A 17,714-nucleotide genomic window follows, 5' to 3' on the forward strand; every position below is an offset into this window, starting at 1 on the left:
AAGGAGGAAAATAGATTTGTATTTGGAAAATTTAGAAAATTGCATAGAAACGTAATATGTAGAATGAAACTTGAAATGTGTTGAAGAGTGTCGTTAAGAACTACTGTTTATTTATTTATTATAGTAAAGTATAGTTGAAGTGAATTTTCCATAGCAAAAGGATCAACTCTAACTAATCATCGTTTCATCTTAATAAGATATTTCGAAAGATATTAAACATTTGATATAAAATATGAAGACATAAGATGCGGGTCGTTAAAAAAGCAAGGTACTATATTAAAAAATGATCTGTACGTGATCGATACGAAATGTCTACAAAAATTATAATCTTAATGTGTGATCAACGATGATGTATGTGAAATAATTGTTAAGAAAACTCAGCTGCGGCCAAGAATAAAAGATCTTCTTCTGCATTTCTTCGCGAATTTCGTAGTACAAAAAAGTATATTCGTGGAAGCGTTCAAAAACGTTCTACCAACACTTCACCAAAAAAGAAAAAATAGGAAAAATCGCTACACACAAAAATACAAAAATATCTACGTGTAAGCAGCTGCTTCTATACGTTTTGAAAGCTAGGATTATAGCTTATGAGAAGCAGTACCGAGATCGAAGCCTCATTTTCAAAATGATTTTCTGTTCTGCGCACAATCTATACTCACACTGGACGAAAAGTGTCGCTGATGTTACAGCCTCTCCAAGATCATTTACTGCACGGCAAGTGTAGGTACCTGAGTCTTCAGGGTTCACGTATTTCATGTTTAGAGCGACGTATCCGAAATCGTGCATCGTTGTCACGCGATTGGCTATTGAAAATATAGTAATTTATTTCATTTACGATAGTTTTATTGTTTGAGCGAAATTCGGATATAATTCAAATCTCAATAAAATAAAGCAAAGCAAAAATTAGGAATTTTTAACGAAATTTTTAAGGTATAGAAAAATAAGTAATTATCAATTTAATTAATAAGTAGATATTAACTTATTGGCAAATTAAAAACTTTAAAAGATCGTTCGAAATTGGAATATACAGGGAAAATTTATTTCGGGATTAGTATTCTAAAATCTATTTTGAGATAACACGGAGAATAATTGTCAATTTAATTTGCCGCAATTTATTGCGTTTATTGTCGGATTAGAAAATTGAAGTATTTGCCAAAATTACAGTACGCGTGGAAAAATGAATTTTGAAATTATAATACGTCGGAACGTAACTTACAAGCTGCTATGGGAACTCCATTTCGCAACCATTCGACTTTGAGCTTTGAATCGCCGACAGGTATCACTCGAGCTTCGAAATGAGCCGCTTGATTTTCAGCGACTTTCAGGTCCTTGATCGGCATCGTGAAAACTGGTGCTTGAGTAACGATTTCCTCGGTCGTAGTTTTACGTTGGTATCTCGAGGTATCCTCCAAGTAATGAAGACGTTGAAGTGTCTCTTCATTTTGGCTTTCCGTGTAAATTGATTTTTTCGCTGTGCGGTAAAATAAAAAAATGAATACCTTAGTTACGAATGTCAGGCAAAAAGTTCGAGTAAAAACAACACCTCATCAAATCTTTTATTCCATTAACTTCTTGAGAATTATTAACATATATATGACTTATCTGTTAATTTAAGCATATTTCCAACAAATATACTACTCGAGCACTATCGCGGATAAATATTCTTGACTTATATGAAATTTCTACGTGACTAGCTATGTGTTCATGTGCTTCATGACTATTTTATATATTTATCTGACTTTCATGAAATCGTTTCCCAAGAAGTTCAAATCCATTGCAGTTACTTTAATTTTAATAATTAGATCTTCTTTTGAAAATGTATTTTTTAAACTTACTACCGATAGAATTTAAAAAAAAAATCTATCTATATACTGCAAAATTTTTCACGCGCCTGACATATAAATATAAATTTCTCCAAATTCCGTGATTTCTAATTTACGTTCTATATTTAAGTCACCATTACACAAATACCATGTGATAAATTACGTAAATTTCCCAATTTAAATTTTATATACTACTAATGTTTATTAGTAGTTTACTTATTAGCATAAATTAAATACTAAATTTTCTGATCTAATACTATAAATTTTACATCATAATATTATTAAAATACGTTTAAACTTTTTTATTTTTTTATAATAAAATTATAAAATCATAAAGAATTCATATCTATTTTATTAATTTCAACGAAGCTTTTCAAAATCAGAAGCTAACAAAGAAAGAGGACGGGGACTTACAGTGCACAACTGCAGTTGCAGATGTAATCGCCTCTCCTATGATATTCTTCGCTCGGCAGGTGTAAGTACCAGAGTCTTCAGGATAGGCGTACATGATATCCAAGGCCACGAAACCAAAGCTATTAGTCTCGACGAATCTTGAGCCGGCTTTCACAGGCTTATTATTATGGAACCATTCGACTTTCATCGTTACATCAGACACAGGGATCAACCTGCACTCGAAGTGTGCTCTTTGACCTTCTTTGATCTCAACGTTGTTCAAGGAGGTGGTGAAAATTGGAGCTTGAGTGGTTGTTTCCTCGATATCTTCTCGACGTTGGTATCTCGATCTGTCTTCGAGGTAATGAATTTGTTCCAGGCCAATCTCGTTCTGAGTGTCTGTCAGAACTTGTGCGGTTGATCGACAAGTTAGAGTGCAGGACACTTCGTCGCTGCCAACCAGATTGACAGCGCGACACGTGTAGGTACCCGAGTCCTCGGCGATTAGGTCGATTACATCCAGGGCAACGTAGCCAAAATCGTGGATTGGACGGAATCGGTGTCCTGGAATTAAGAAATTATATCTTGAGTTAGAAAAGATAAGAATATTAGAAGAAAAACATCCTTTTTATCGCAGAATTGGAGAGTTCAGAAACTCTGCATTGTAATTGTATTTTTTTTTACAAAATAGCATCAAGTGAAGCCTGAACTAGTTAGATCTGAAATATTAGACTGCAATATTTTTGTTGCAGTGGCGAATGGAAAAATCAATTCAGAGAAAACAAGCAAGAAAGCTTTGTAATTGAAAATACAGGTATCATGGTATTACATTAGGTTGTCCAAGAGGTTTCCTTGCATAATGTTTTTTGTTTTATATTAGTTTATTGAATTATGCACGTACATAATAATAATAAAATGGATCATACCTAATTCAATAAAATAATATAAAACAGAAATTGTTGTTCATCTATTATAACCTTATGAAACGAAAGAAACTTTTCGGACAACCTAATATGTTTTTCTTAAGAAATAAAAAAACGAAATTTCGAGAAGAAGGAAGAAGGTTAAACTCCGAGTTCTAAAAATCAAAGCACTTTACGAATCTAACACCTATTTAATTAACGCATCTAATTATAATGTGAAAATCTAATTGGATCTACAACTACATCTAGTTTGGATCTATTGGGTTGGCAGCTAAGTGATTGCGGATTTTGTCATTAGGTAGTATTGACAAAATCCGCAATCATTTAGTTACCAACCCAAATATATGTAATTTGATAGATACAATGGCTAGTTTCTACGTCTAAATTCTTACAGATCATCAAGCGTTTAAATCATTGATAATTGTTATTTCTCTGAAGTTGATCTATAAATCCAAACTCTTAAAGCTTCATTGCTTAAAATATTATTAAGAAACTTCATTTACCTATTGTAACCGGACGACCGTTCTTGAACCATTCAACTTTCAAGTTCGAGTCCGTTACAGGTTCCAGTTTGCACTCGAAATGAGCGTGTTGTCCTTCGCGAAGATTCTCTTGATTTTTCGGAGCCGTGATGAATCTCGGTTTAACATTCACCACTTCGTCAACCAGTTCCTGTCTCTTGTATCTGGAAGCATCTTCCAAGTATTGTATTCTTTCCAAACCTTCAGGATGTTGAGACTCCAGGAGTAAATCTTTCTTAGCGTGTACTCTCACTGAACAGGAAGTGACGGCTTCTCCCAGTTGATTTCTAGCTTGGCAGGTGTACACGCCTGAATCTTCAGGATAAACGCCCAAGATATCAAGGGCGACGTAATCGAATTCGTAAGATGGTCTGAATCTGTGGCCAGTCTTCACTGGTCTTCCATTGACGAACCATTCCACTTTCATGCTGGCGTCACCAACTGGCTGAAGACGACACTCGAGGTGAACGTTGGTCAGCTCCACCGTTTCGATGTTGTGCAAAGGACGAGTGAATTGCGGGGGCTGCATCACTGTCACTTCTTCTTGCTGGGTCTTGCGATATCTGCGCGTTGAAACATAAGTTTATATGACTATCGTGATAATAACAAAGGCTTTATATCGTATTATACTTGGTACTTGATACTCGGTAATTCTACTTTCCATGGGTTTCTAATTTCTATGGGTTTACGTATGCCGAAAGAAATTTTTTGAAGTAATCGTAAATTAGCTTTTAATTTATAGAGTTGAGTAGTGTGTTTTCTGAGCCACTCGCATAATACACATTTTTTAGAATTCAAATCGAAGACCCAATTCGACTGTTCAACGAAAGAAGACTATTTGATATTCTTTATTAAAAAGCAATTAATTGTAGAAGCATATAAGCGTTGAAACTAAATGAAATTACTAAATTTAAAGTAAATCTAAAAATTCAGTTTAACGTTTCGTAAAAAATATTCGAGTCTAGAAAAGGGAGGAAGTTTGAATTTCCAATTGATTTTCGACCAAATCGCTTTCTAGAAATCTTCGCATAGATTTTGGTCTTATGATACTCTTAACGCTATCTACACATAATACAACTTTAAATGTACCAATACAGATGGACTAAATTATATTTAAACTGTTAGGACGAAAATAAATAAACACTCGTATATATACAGACGTATCTCCGTTCCATTAAAAGAGAACGTTAAATTCGCCAAAAATATCCACATATTTTTAGCGCTCGTAAAAGCAAAAATTCCATACCTCATTTTATAGTTCTACTATAAACTCCATTAAATATTACAAACCTCGATGAATCTTCCAGCATTTGAATCTGTTCGAGCGATTGCTCGTGCTGAGTTTCGGTAACAACATCAGACTTTCCGATTACTCTGACGCAGGCTGAGGTATGAGCAGTGCCAAGATGATTGGTGGCTCTGACAGTATATTCGCCAGAGTCGAGGATAGTCGAATGCACGATATCCAAAGCGACGAAACCAAAATCGTAGTAAGTTCTAAATCTGGAGCCAACGGTAACCGGACGACCATTTTGGAACCATTCGACTCTCATCGTTGGGTCGCCCATGGGTTCCAAACGACATTCTAAGTGAATGTTCTTGCCTTCGCTCACTGGTTTAGGATCGCTCAATGGCTGCACGAATATTGGCTTTGATTTTGAAATTTCCTCGATGTGATATTGGGGCTCGACGAATTTCGATTCTTCGAGACGCTGAGTCTTCTCGTAGGAAGTGCGATGCATACTGCTGGTATCGACGCTTGAGCGTGCTATTATTAAAAAAAATAAGATTATATTATGGCGTTTGGTAGAATATATATTTGATACTATATAGTTCTGCTATATGTTATATTTAATATTCTATACTTCTGCTATATATGCTATATCTAATATTCTACGATACTATTGTATAAATCTATGACTAATATTATAAAATTTAATGTTGGAAATTTTATATAAAACTTGACATTTTTTTAAGTACTATAAAGTAATTCTCTGATCCAATCGTTTTCCGAAATTCATGATAAAAGTTGTTGCAAATTCGAGACTGCAATAGAAATATTTTATTATCTTCGATTTATTTCGTGAAATGTATTGGATCGTCTAGACGCGCGAAGAATGAACAAAATCGTCTATAAGAATAAATTATTTAGAGATAGTTTATTTGATAAAATAAAATAAAATAATAGATAATTATATAATATACATGGAAAGAAGACTTCCAACGACTCTAAATATAACTAAGCATAACTAAACCGAAGATACTATTTCATCAAAGAACTGAAAAATCTCATTAAGACACAACTAGAACGAATATGCGTCCATTTTATCGTAAATGTATGAATATTTATAAACACGCTTTAGAACGACGATTTTTAACATTTATCTACATTGACCTGCTTATTGTTTCTCACCATATACCTACGTATAACGAAATTTCAAAAACTTACTCTCCACGATCATCGTGGCGGACAATTTAGCTTCTCCAAGAGCATTTCTAGCGACCACAGTGTAAGTACCAGCGTCTTCAGGTCTGACCTGAAGAATATCTATAGCCACGTATCCAAAGTCGTGATATGTTTGAATTCTATTTGCAGCAGTGATAGATTTTCCGTTGTGGTACCATTCGATTGTCATAGTTAAATCGCTCTGAGGTTCCACACGAGCCTCGAAATGAGCACGTTGACCTTCAACGATCTTGTTAGTACCCTTCAGGTTGCCCAAAAATCGTGGTGCTTGAGTTACTTGTGTTTCTTCTTGAACTTGTCGGGAATATCTGCTGGAATCTTCCAAAGTTTGAATCTTCTGAAGTCCGGTCGGATGTTGACTGTCATAGATGACATCGTTCTTGCTGATGACGCTCAGTTGAGCGGTTGTATGTGCTTCACCGACGCGGTTGTATGCGCGGCAAGTGTATATACCAACGTCGTGAATGGTTACGTATTTGATGGTCAATGCCACGTAACCGAAGTTGAAGAATGTCGTGATCCGTGAACCTGAAGGGAAAATTTTCGTTCGTGTGATTGAAATTATGGAAATGTTGGATTTCTTGACACTTGGCATTGGAGAGTTTTGTAAGTTGAAAATTCTATATTGGAATTTTGCATGAAAATTCTGACAATATATTTCTAGGGATTTCAGAGTGTTGGAATTTTGGAATTATAGAATTTTGATATCTTGCGATATCGTAATTTTAGTTCAATCTCTGTTTTAAAATTCTAGAATTCCAGAATTTTGAAGTTTAGCGATTGAAAATTTTGGGATTATAGAATTCCATGATTTTCTAATTTGTAACTTTGTAATTATTATTTCTCTTTGAAACGGTACGAATCTTACACCTTAACATTTCAGAACTACAATATTTTATCCTAAAATTGTCCTAAAATTTGATTGCTTCGTCAATTTCAGAATCTTCAATATTTAGCATCGAAAGATCGTAAGATTTTTAATTTTACAATCTCACAATCTTAGATTCTGATTGTAATACTCTTAGAATTCTGCAATGCTTTTCCATCATTCTATGATCTAAAAATTCCACAATTCTATAACTCCAAATATTATGTATGTAAGTGGATTTATTAAACTACAATATGCAGCATACTTTGCAGCAGAATATAGAAAAAGATTCTACTTACTTGCTTCTACAGGGCGTCCGTCCTTGAGCCATTCGACTCTCAAATCAGAATCGCCGACTGGTTCTAGACGTGCTTCGAAATGAGCAAATCCGCCTTCTCGTATGTTGTTTTGATCCTTGATAGGAGATTTGAATTCCGGTGGGCTAGTCGGTTCAGGCTGTTGCTGTACGTATTTCTGGTGCATAGCCTGTTGATAGGCTTCCAATTCCTCGGCAGCCTCGATATACCTTTGTTGCTCGGGGATTCCCAGATCAGTAGTAACGCTTGTGCGTGCTACAATGATCCGATAACACGTACAATGTAATTAAATATTCTTTCAAATACTATTATTCAATATATAGAGACGATGTTATTTCACGACATTTACCAAAGACACGAAGAGACGCGGAGCTGACGGCCTCTCCCAAGCGGTTCACAGCTCTGACAGTATAAGAACCGGCATCTTCAGCTCGTAGGTGCAATATATTGAGCGAGACGTACCCGAAGTTGAAGATGGTTGTGATTCTTGAGCCTAGGTATAATTATTATTCGTTAAAATCTTGTAAAAAGAGAAAACGTAGTGAGAAATAGCGAAAAGACAGATAAACAGAATTTATGTAAATATTCTTAATGATTAATTATATTATATTAAATAATGAATTGTTAATTATTAAAAATAACCTAGAAACCCTAGTATCGTTGATAATTTGGATACATTGGAAATGTACTTACTAGCTGTGATTGGCCTGCCATCCTTGTACCACTCCACTTTCATCGTGGGATCGCTTACAGGTGTCAGTTGCGCTTCAAAATGAGCGTTACGACCTTCCTGTAGCTCTCCTAGATCCTGGAGTGGTCGGATGAAGGCCGGCCGCTGTGAAGAGATCTCCTCCACACTCTCCTGCCTTTGGTACTTGCTGTAATCCTCGAGCTGTTGAATATATTGAAGGCTATCGGGGTGTTGGCTAGCCTGTTCGATTGTTGCGCGTGCTACAATGAGATTTTTTTTTTATTTAACATTGTCACAATTTTCTGATCTCGAGAGAATATTGGTAGCTTCCGGATCGTGAGAACAGAGAGATCGGAAATTTAAGTAAATAACGAAAACTCACGTGTCACGCTGAGGGTAGCTCGAGATTCGGCGACTCCGGTCGAACTCACGACGCGGCATAAATATTCGCCGCTGTCTTGAAGAACGATGCTAATTAAGTCGAGAGAGATGAAGCCAAATCGGAAGATAGAAGTCGCACGGGAACCTAAAATCGATAGATATGATACGATAAAATTAATAAACTGAAAGATTTCAAGTTCGAAGATTCGAGACCGGAATTTAAAAAATTTGAAGATTAACAAATTTAAAAGTTTCGAATTCCGGACATATGAAGATTCAACGATTCAAACATTGAAATGTGTATATGAATAATCTTCAGGATATTACATTAATATTTCAGAAAGTTACTTACTCGCATCAAGAGCTCGTCCATTGACGTACCACTCTACCCTCATGGTGGGATCGCCCACCGGTTCGATTCTGGCCTCGAAGTGAATTCGTCCACCCTCGATCTGATGGACGTCCTTCAACGGTATGATGAAACGTGGTGGTGGATAAACTCTATCTTCCTCGGGTGGAGGCAAATATGGCTTGGCGCGTTCCACGTGTCTCAAATAAATCACTTCGGGGCCAGGCGCTGGTCTGTAATCGATTTTATCGTTACCTCCAGTCTTTATAAACGAGATATAAATTTTATTAAAACCCTACCATCTATTTTCCTTTGGTTTGCATAAAAATAAAATTATAATATATTAATATCTCGTTTGATCAAATTTTAATATTGGATTTCAAAATCCAATATCGTATAATTATATTATTAAAAATATAATGTGCTAGAAAATAAACGAATACGATGTTTAAATAGCAATTAATATTTGCACAAATAGAATTGAAGCTTACTCTGGTTCGATGACTTTCGTCGGTCGGGGTAAGTTCAGGCGTCTTGGTTCGGGGGCTACTCCTTTCGGTGTTTCCACGAAGAGCCGTGCTCGGGTGGCGGTAGAGCCAGCTACATTCTGCGCCGTGCACTGGTACCAAGCGGCATCTGACATTTTTGCGTAGGGTATATCTAAAGTTGATGCTCCGCTACCATCCGTTGAAATACGCACGTCCGGTCCAGGTGTTATCGGCACTCCATCCTATGTTAACAGATATCAAGAAAATTTATTTTTATCGCTTCTTCCCATTCTCTCATTTTTATTTTTTATTTTTCTTTCACGTCCATTCGACGTTCGACGTTGTTATTCAAAGCATAGCATAAACAATATCGCAAGAAATCTCGCCTACAGACGCAAAAAGGCTCAGTTTCTGGCGAATTTAATTTTCGTTTCATTTCTATGAATAAGTCAGGATTTTTTAGAATTGTTACTTCAATTTGATCGAACCATCTTTTAAAACCGACGTCGACGAAGAATTGTAGTTTTCGAATGAAGAATTTCATCTTTCAGGAAAACCACTGTATGTTAATTTTGAAACGCTAATTAACTCACCTTCTGCCAGGTGATACGCGGTACAGGAGTGCCAACTGCACGAGCCATGAAAACAACCGGTTCTCCCTCTTTTACATTCGTTGTTGTGAATCGTTCCACGAATTTTGGCGCGACAACTTGTTCTTTCTCGATCACGTTCAAGTTACACTGGAACGAGGTTTCGCCAGCCTTGTTCCTAGCGACACAGGTCACGACGCCGGCGTCCGCGCGGCTCACGTTCGTGATCATCAATGAATTATTACCAGACTCGTTCACGAGGATCTTGTGGGTCAGGTCGTTGACTACTTGCTGACCGTTTATGTACCATGTCACCTCGGGGTACGGACGGCCGGTTACGCGGCAGTCAAACCTGAAAGTCACGTGTTATTCTTGCATGTGATTCTTAATTTCTTCATTTTGAGAATTGTCTCTACGTAGAGAAGAATGATAGGCCGATGTAAAAGTGGAAAGTAGGTAAAGATAGAGTAACATAGAGCAGTACAATGAATACTATCCTATTTTATAGAATGCTATATTTTATAACTGGTGCTATATTTTATCTGCTAATAATAAAATATTGGTCAGCAACTTTTTTTAATTTATTAGCAAATAATAAAATATTGGTCCAATTGTTAATTAACCAACGGTAGAAATATTCTTCTATGTTCTTTTTACGATTTTAAATTTCTGTCAGATGGATAACATTTTTCTTGCAACACTAAATGAAAAGTATGAAATGACACAAAGATAGTGTCAACTTTTATGGCGTGTATTTTCACGTACGCTGCAAGATTTTTAAGTTGTAAGAAGACCGAAAGTAATAACAATAAGAGACTAAACGATCCATAAAAAATAATAAAAATTCTGCATCGTCAACTGTCACACACATATTTTTCTACCATTGTCGTAAGATTTTTAACATTCCAAAAAATAATTATTATCTTCCTCAAAATTGAACAATTCGAAAGTATACGCGAAACGTACCTGGTCATTTTTCCTTCGGTGGCATCGCGATCGGTGCACGTGCGAACGAAATTCGGCGGCAGTACTTTTCCAGAGTCGGACTCGCCAGTTGTTTCAACTTGCTGAGTTTTGATCGTTTCTCTTGGAGCTTGATAGGCCTGATCTACTTGATCGCTGGATTCAATCGCTAGATATGCAGAGCTGACGGTGCAACCCTGAGGATTTTCCGAGAGCAAAGTGTAATGACCACTGTCTTCAGGCAGGGCGACTCTGATCCTCAAGGTAGCTTGCTGATTCGAATGGCTCATTTCCACGCGTTGTGATTCGCGGATCCTCTGACCGTTTTTGAACCAAGTTAACTGAAATAGAAAGTGGAATTGCATAGAAAATTATTTTTAAGCAACATCGATCTTTATAATTTTCTAAATAGATCGAAGACGTTTATGCAAATTCGTATCACGAGAATAAGCGATGAAATTAAACTTGATTGTTCGATTCTTTAAATGTTATAGTAAAATTATAATAATATCGTAAAACTAAATTATGATTATTATTTCATTAGAAAGCTAAAGAAAGAAAACCCGAATGAAGACTTGCTTCGTTTCTTAAATATTATAATGATGAGACGTTCTGTACATTTTTGCATGTTACGTGCATTCCGTGTATTTTTGCACATTTCAGTTTGCCATAAACGCATAAACATCCTCTGCTGACTCGTATCTTTCCATTCTCTTATTTCTTACGATGGTTTAGTTTTTCTCTTTGTTCTTCGATTTCATTCGAAATCTATCGAAATAAATACGTATTTTCATTCTGTTCTTTAGAGAAACAGAGTCTCCTAAACTAAAGTCTTTCGAGAAATATACCAAATCTCAAGTATTAAATATTTAAAAATTCAAAGACACGAACGAATTAAAAACGTCATCAGCTTACTCTTGGTTTCGGATTGCCCGAGATCTTCGCAGTGAAAACGGCATCGGATCCCTCGACAAGCTTCGAGTTTCTCGGCTTCTGCGTGATTTGCGGAGGTGCAACCGGTCCCAGACTACGATCTACCACCGTCGAAATCTGCACGTCGGATTCGCCCACGAAACGGCGAGTAATCGACTCTCGAAACTCCGTTTCCCGCAGCAGTCTATATTCGAAAGTGTCCACCTGCAAATTAGTCATACTATTATCCTTCGTTCAACCATAAATCAAAAAAAAAAAGTTCCCAAGAGATAAATTTCCTCTGTATGTATATTTGTTTCTTATGCTTATTTTTGTTGTTCTTATATTTCTTTGTAGATATATATATCTGTCCTTGAATAAATCGATAAAATAATAACCTTGAAATCTTCGATGCTGGTAGAAGTTCCGTTAACGTAACTTCGTTTATCGATCGTTTGTTGATAACTACGTTGTTGAACGCTTTGTGTTCCTGTTTGAGACTTCTGTTCGGTGGACTGGAAGGTCTGAGCGTATTCCTTCCGGAAACCCATCTGTTGTTGTTGTGGAGGTCCAAATCCTTCTGGTTGAATGTAAACGGAGCAGATTGCTTCGCCTAAAAAGAAAAAGAAAAATATGCTGTTATAATATTTTAATTTTATTTCTATTTATTCAATGAATAATTTCTCAAAGAATATTTTTATATTCATTTATTCGCAGAATGAAGAGTTAACGCGTATCACTGGCTAACTCCAAGCGGCACAGAAAATGTTAATATAAATCATGTAATCGTAGAAAGTATCTTCTTCTTCTTATTCACGGATAAAAGCAGAACTAAATGGAATGTTTGTTTTTATAGACTCGCACTCGGCATACGTAATGGAAGTTTCAATTATAAAATTCTAATAAATGTTTATGATTGCGATCTACTATATAATCGAGGTAAAACTCTCTTCAGTACGAAATGGCAATTTAATTTTATCCAGTTTTAGTCTACGTATCTATATTTCAAAATAATTTAACAAGCACTCTAGTGGAAAAGAGCACGTGAAACTCTTTAATTAGTTGGAACACTGATTTTTTAATACGAGCTATACATCAACTAGAATAGAATTGTACGTTGAAGATATTTGAGAAAGAGCCTCACCGTATTGATTTTTAGCACTGCACGTGTATTCACCCTCGTCCCCAGGACCAATTTGGTTAATTTGAAGCGTGACCGCTCCGGTCTTCTCGTCGTAAGACATTCGAATTTTCCATGATTCCAACAACGGCGCACCCTTGTGCGTCCAGGATACCGTGGGCTTTGGATTTCCCCGGACGCGTCCCTCGAAAATCGCGTTTCCACCCTGCGCGAATCTGGCGTTCTTAAAGATCTGTTCGAAGACCGGTGGCGATGGATCGCCGGGTCTGCCGGTAAATCTGTAACGAGAATTATGAGATTTAATTTTAAGTTAAATTCTATGTCTATTAATTGTCGTGTAACATTAAATGAAATTCTGGCAAATTCTTCTACTTTTAACATTCGTCGATGACACAAAATCTTTGAATTTATTTTTATTCCTGAAGACTTCAAATATTTGATTTGAACGATAATTTCGTTATAGTAGGTTGTCCGGAAAGTTTCTTTCGTTTTATGAGGAAATAATAGACGCGCAAGATTTTTTGTTTTATATTATTTTGTCGAATTACGTACGATTTTGTTCTGTTGTGATAAACATTTCACAGACTTGGATTCACGTTTGTATGAACGTGCACTGTTGTAAAGAACACGTTTGCGAAAGAAAGACACTTTTCGGACAATATAATGGAGATATCGATTGGTATTTAATTTTTAAAATTTCCTTTAAAATTTCGAATATTTTCAAGCTTTTTGGAAACATAAAGAAATTAGAAAATTACATAAATCTACAGGAATAATTCAATTTAATCAAAAAGGGATAATTCCAATTTAATTATCCGAATCTTTTACAATTCTTAAAACGATATCAATATCCTAAATGAGAGAGCCTTCTCAAGTGACTTTTCTAAGGAAGAAGAAATATTTTTTCAAATAAATGGGAAAATACTCACGTTGGTACCGTGGGCGTCGTCTGCATCACAATCTCCCCTTGAACTATAAGCAACAAAAGAAACAACATATGAATGCTGCGTACATCTTCACGTAAAAATAAAAGGTTAACATAATGTTAACGTTAATTCGATCGATTTTATAAACAGCATTTTTATGTTCAATTTTCTTTCCTACGTATACGTCATTAAATAATCTCGTCCTCGATCTTTCGAACGAAAGAAAAATGCATTACGAAGCTTTCGCCTAGTTTTTCTCTACGTTGGTCACTTTTATTTCTGTTTATGGGATGCTCGCTACTGGTGTATTTCCTCTCGTTCCCCCAACTGGGCCAGAACGAGCCGAGGAAACGAACCGTTGCGTTGACGCCGTTTTCTTCTCTGTCGCCGTCACGCGCAATGCCGACCGTGCACCTTTTTTACAGACTTATCTACACTGGAACTCGGTGCAATTAAGTCAATTTGCTAATTAAGCACGGGGCCCCGTTGACGCGAAATACTTGTGACCCGTAAGCGTATTTACATTACTTTTGACATTTCGTGTTCAACTTTTCTCAAGCGAGTAATTTTTGAAACAATGTGAATAATACAACACCCTTATCGTCATATCTTTCATTTTAAATGATTCGATGTTTCCTGAAATTTCTAATTATGTCACGCGAGATAAATACAAATATTTGTTGAAGTGTTGCCATCGAGTGTAACGGTATTTCTTATGGAATTTTTAGAATTCTCTACAAATTTATCCAGTTACAGTTGAATCAGCTAAACTCAACAAAATTGGATAGAAACGTAATTTTGAAAACCATAGAGATAAATAATTTTAGTCCTCCATAGACAAGATGAAACAATTACTTTCAAGCGTAATTTCTTTGACTTTTTGAATATCCAGAAAATTTAAAAAATTCTAAATTCTGTTGTACATATCAATGTCCGTATTGTATAACCTGTATATCGTGAGATATCCAACTCTTTTAACTCTTTTCAATAAAAGTAAAAATCCAGAGAGAAAGAAGTCGAGAAAGGAGTCTCGATCTTTTTACGGAAGATCAAATTTTCTTATTTCTTCGATATAAGAAAACCTACACCGTCTTAAGACAAACGTTTTAATCTCTCTTCGAGAAAAGTAAAAATTGAAAGGAGAGAAATTGAAAAGTAAAATTGTCCAATCTGTCTATACAGAATTAAATCTACTTAATTCTTCGACGTAGTAAAACATTAAAATTTGTTGAAGAATACTGCTCTAATAAATCGACATGGAAAAGGCATCGTACATAAAAAATGGTACTATCGAAAGAAATCAGCTAGCAGCATAAAATTCGATATTTTCCAACTCCACATCCTACTTTTTCACATAAAGATACTTTATATCCGTGCAACCTAAAACTTCTCTAACGGTTGCCACTAAAAATCCGTATTTATAACACGAAACCGTTTTGTATACAACCGTCATTATGACACACTGCTAGTTATTCGTTCGCCAATTCCTGGATTAAGTAATTTCATCGTTTCACGAGCTGGAAAGCGTCTGAATCATCGGCAACATCTGCGCCATTTCACCAGCAAACGCGCGAGGAAAAATAAAGGATCGCTTTTCTGACCTCGTAATTTCGCGTGTTCTCTTTTTGCTAACCAGCATCGTCCAACTCTCACGAGCTAAAGGACTCTTTCGATCGAAATTACGCGGGCAACGCGTCCGACGATTAAACGGGCGCCAGCTACAGGAAATTAATTGACAGCAGCTAGACGGGAACGCGACGAAAATAAACTTCCGACAACAATCTCGACGACCGCCGCTTAAACCACTTTCGTTATCACGGTTAAAGCACCCGAGTGGATTCTAGAAGCGGTGACGCGATCGTTCAGAAATTCGAACCATGTTTAAGCGAGATGCATCGCGCAATAAATCCGACAAAAGGGAAGAAGCTTGTGAGAAAGCGTAGAGACGCGACGTTGCGTTTATTTTCGCTACAGATTGTTTTTCTGCCGAATATTTTATTATTATATTTATTACTGCGAGATATCATCACCGCTTGCTGTTCGCAGTAGAATTTGTCTTTAGAAATATTCGATGTTACCGGAGAGTAATCGTACAGTTGTTCAATTTTTTTTTATACGATGCAATTTAGTTGCAACGATTTAAATAAAAATACCTGTGTCGATTTCGTATTTTTCGTTATTAGGATTAACGTGTAGGATTTTTCATTAGGAGAATGTGCAGTGGAATATATGGTATAATGACGTGAGATGGCTGATTTTTAAAAGCTAAATTGCAATTACAAGATTAACACTAGAACTACCACACCAGTAAAATTGTCTGGTTTTACCATTTTATTTCAAAATTCCTACTTCGTGTTATATTTATTTCCGCAATGATGTAATGACTTTCGCAACGATTACCAAAAGAATAATATAATGAATTTCATTTTATTCTTTATGTATTCAATCTGAAAATAATTTTGTATCAAGGCTACTTATACCAATGCCAGTCACAATGACTGGTACTTGTCAAAGTGTAAAAGGGTCCTGCAATCTGTTTATCGAAATTCAATTAACCAGTTATCTCGTTTTTTACAATTTCCCACACGTTTTTACAATTTTTACCACTTATTATTCGATATGACGATATCAGTTATCAGGAAAATTCCAGATTGATCACTAGATGCTAACACTAGAAATACCACACCAACCAAAATGACTGGTTCTACAATTTTATGAATGTGTCAACCCTCGTTTAGGAATCATAATCCCGGATGGATCAACAATACCAAAAATGTACTACATAACATAGAATTGCTTCTGTAAGAAAATAATAAATCAATAAATATAAAAATATTCTATTATTACGTATTTTTTAAAGACCAGTCATTTTCACTGGTTTTGGTAGAAATAGTTTCGTGTTAACTATCGATAGTTGTAGTGTTAATAACTGTGGGTGGAATTGTTTCGATATTTAATAGTTCTTTTTCTCCAGACCAAAATCAGATATTAATAATAATTAATAATAATATTAGGGTTAAGTTCTTCTTATTAATTTACACATTTCAATGACGTTGTAGATACCTTAGAGCGAGAATATACGTTTGGATGAAACGATGTTTGCATTTAACGAATGGCTAACATAGTCTTGTTTGGAAGTAGATGATATTTTTGAGCGTTTGATATTGTAATTTGATAAAGATCGACAGACATTACGCGGAAGAAGAGCGTCAGAATGTCAAGGTAAAATAGGGACTTGGAGCACCTGGTATTAAAAACACGAAAGATAACGAATCCATGTTTGTTCTATCAACTGTAGAGTTCCAAGAGATGACTAATAATCTTTAAAAAACATAGACCCATCGATCGAACGAAGAATCGGCAGACAGACTGATCAACTCTTTTCGATTTTTTAATTTTATCACTCAGTTACATGATTACGTTCAATGTTTCGGAGGAATAAATTATTTGCTGTTATATATTTATTTGTTTCAAGAAAATACTATAACAATTCTATGAAGATTAAAAAAAATAATGTTTCTGACATCTCCTTATTTTTCTCTACTTTCCTACTTCCGAAGATAATTTTTTTAGCTGATCAGTTGGTCGTTCGATCTTTTATTTTATATGTCGAACATTTTGTAATTTGATTCGATAAAAGTATCTATCGAACAGTCATTTCAAACTGCTTTTATTCATTCACAGATCATTCAGAGATGTCCACTCTTTTTTAACGTAAAATAACAATGAACTACGGATTTAACAATTAGACTACATCGATTCTTTCTCTGTTGGGCTTCCTACATTCAATATCATCTCAAGATAGGGTCCTATTGTCGTTTAATGAACGAACAAGCACACATTTATTAAGAATTCAAGTTAAGCTACTAACACGGGTTCTCTTAGTCACGAGAAAATGTGACTTCGTAACTTACGCCACCCAGGGTATGCAAATCGATCGTCTGGAGACGAAATAAAAATA

General features: G+C 35.7%; 1 protein-coding gene across 2 annotated transcripts in view; it reads right to left on the reverse strand.

Annotated features, from left to right (window-relative positions):
- The window catches only part of LOC126923947 (titin), a 239,916-nt gene that overhangs the window by 100,955 nt on the left and 121,247 nt on the right, over positions 1-17,714 (reverse strand). For both annotated transcript variants that reach the window (XM_050739153.1, XM_050738320.1), the window contains 18 exons: positions 13,757-13,799; positions 12,831-13,105; positions 12,085-12,299; positions 11,690-11,911; positions 10,778-11,115; positions 9,815-10,163; positions 9,225-9,463; positions 8,737-8,966; positions 8,386-8,529; positions 8,006-8,263; positions 7,662-7,805; positions 7,295-7,567; positions 6,110-6,655; positions 4,951-5,428; positions 3,643-4,223; positions 2,238-2,780; positions 1,217-1,471; positions 660-803 (listed from right to left, as the gene is read on the reverse strand). In XM_050739153.1, coding sequence (XP_050595110.1) covers positions 660-803; positions 1,217-1,471; positions 2,238-2,780; positions 3,643-4,223; positions 4,951-5,428; positions 6,110-6,655; positions 7,295-7,567; positions 7,662-7,805; positions 8,006-8,263; positions 8,386-8,529; positions 8,737-8,966; positions 9,225-9,463; positions 9,815-10,163; positions 10,778-11,115; positions 11,690-11,911; positions 12,085-12,299; positions 12,831-13,105; positions 13,757-13,799 — 5,277 coding nt within the window. The remainder of the gene's footprint in view (positions 1-659; positions 804-1,216; positions 1,472-2,237; positions 2,781-3,642; positions 4,224-4,950; positions 5,429-6,109; positions 6,656-7,294; positions 7,568-7,661; positions 7,806-8,005; positions 8,264-8,385; positions 8,530-8,736; positions 8,967-9,224; positions 9,464-9,814; positions 10,164-10,777; positions 11,116-11,689; positions 11,912-12,084; positions 12,300-12,830; positions 13,106-13,756; positions 13,800-17,714) is intronic.

This window comes from Bombus affinis, chromosome 1, assembly GCF_024516045.1.
Source record: "Bombus affinis isolate iyBomAffi1 chromosome 1, iyBomAffi1.2, whole genome shotgun sequence".
Taxonomy (NCBI): domain Eukaryota; kingdom Metazoa; phylum Arthropoda; class Insecta; order Hymenoptera; family Apidae; genus Bombus; species Bombus affinis.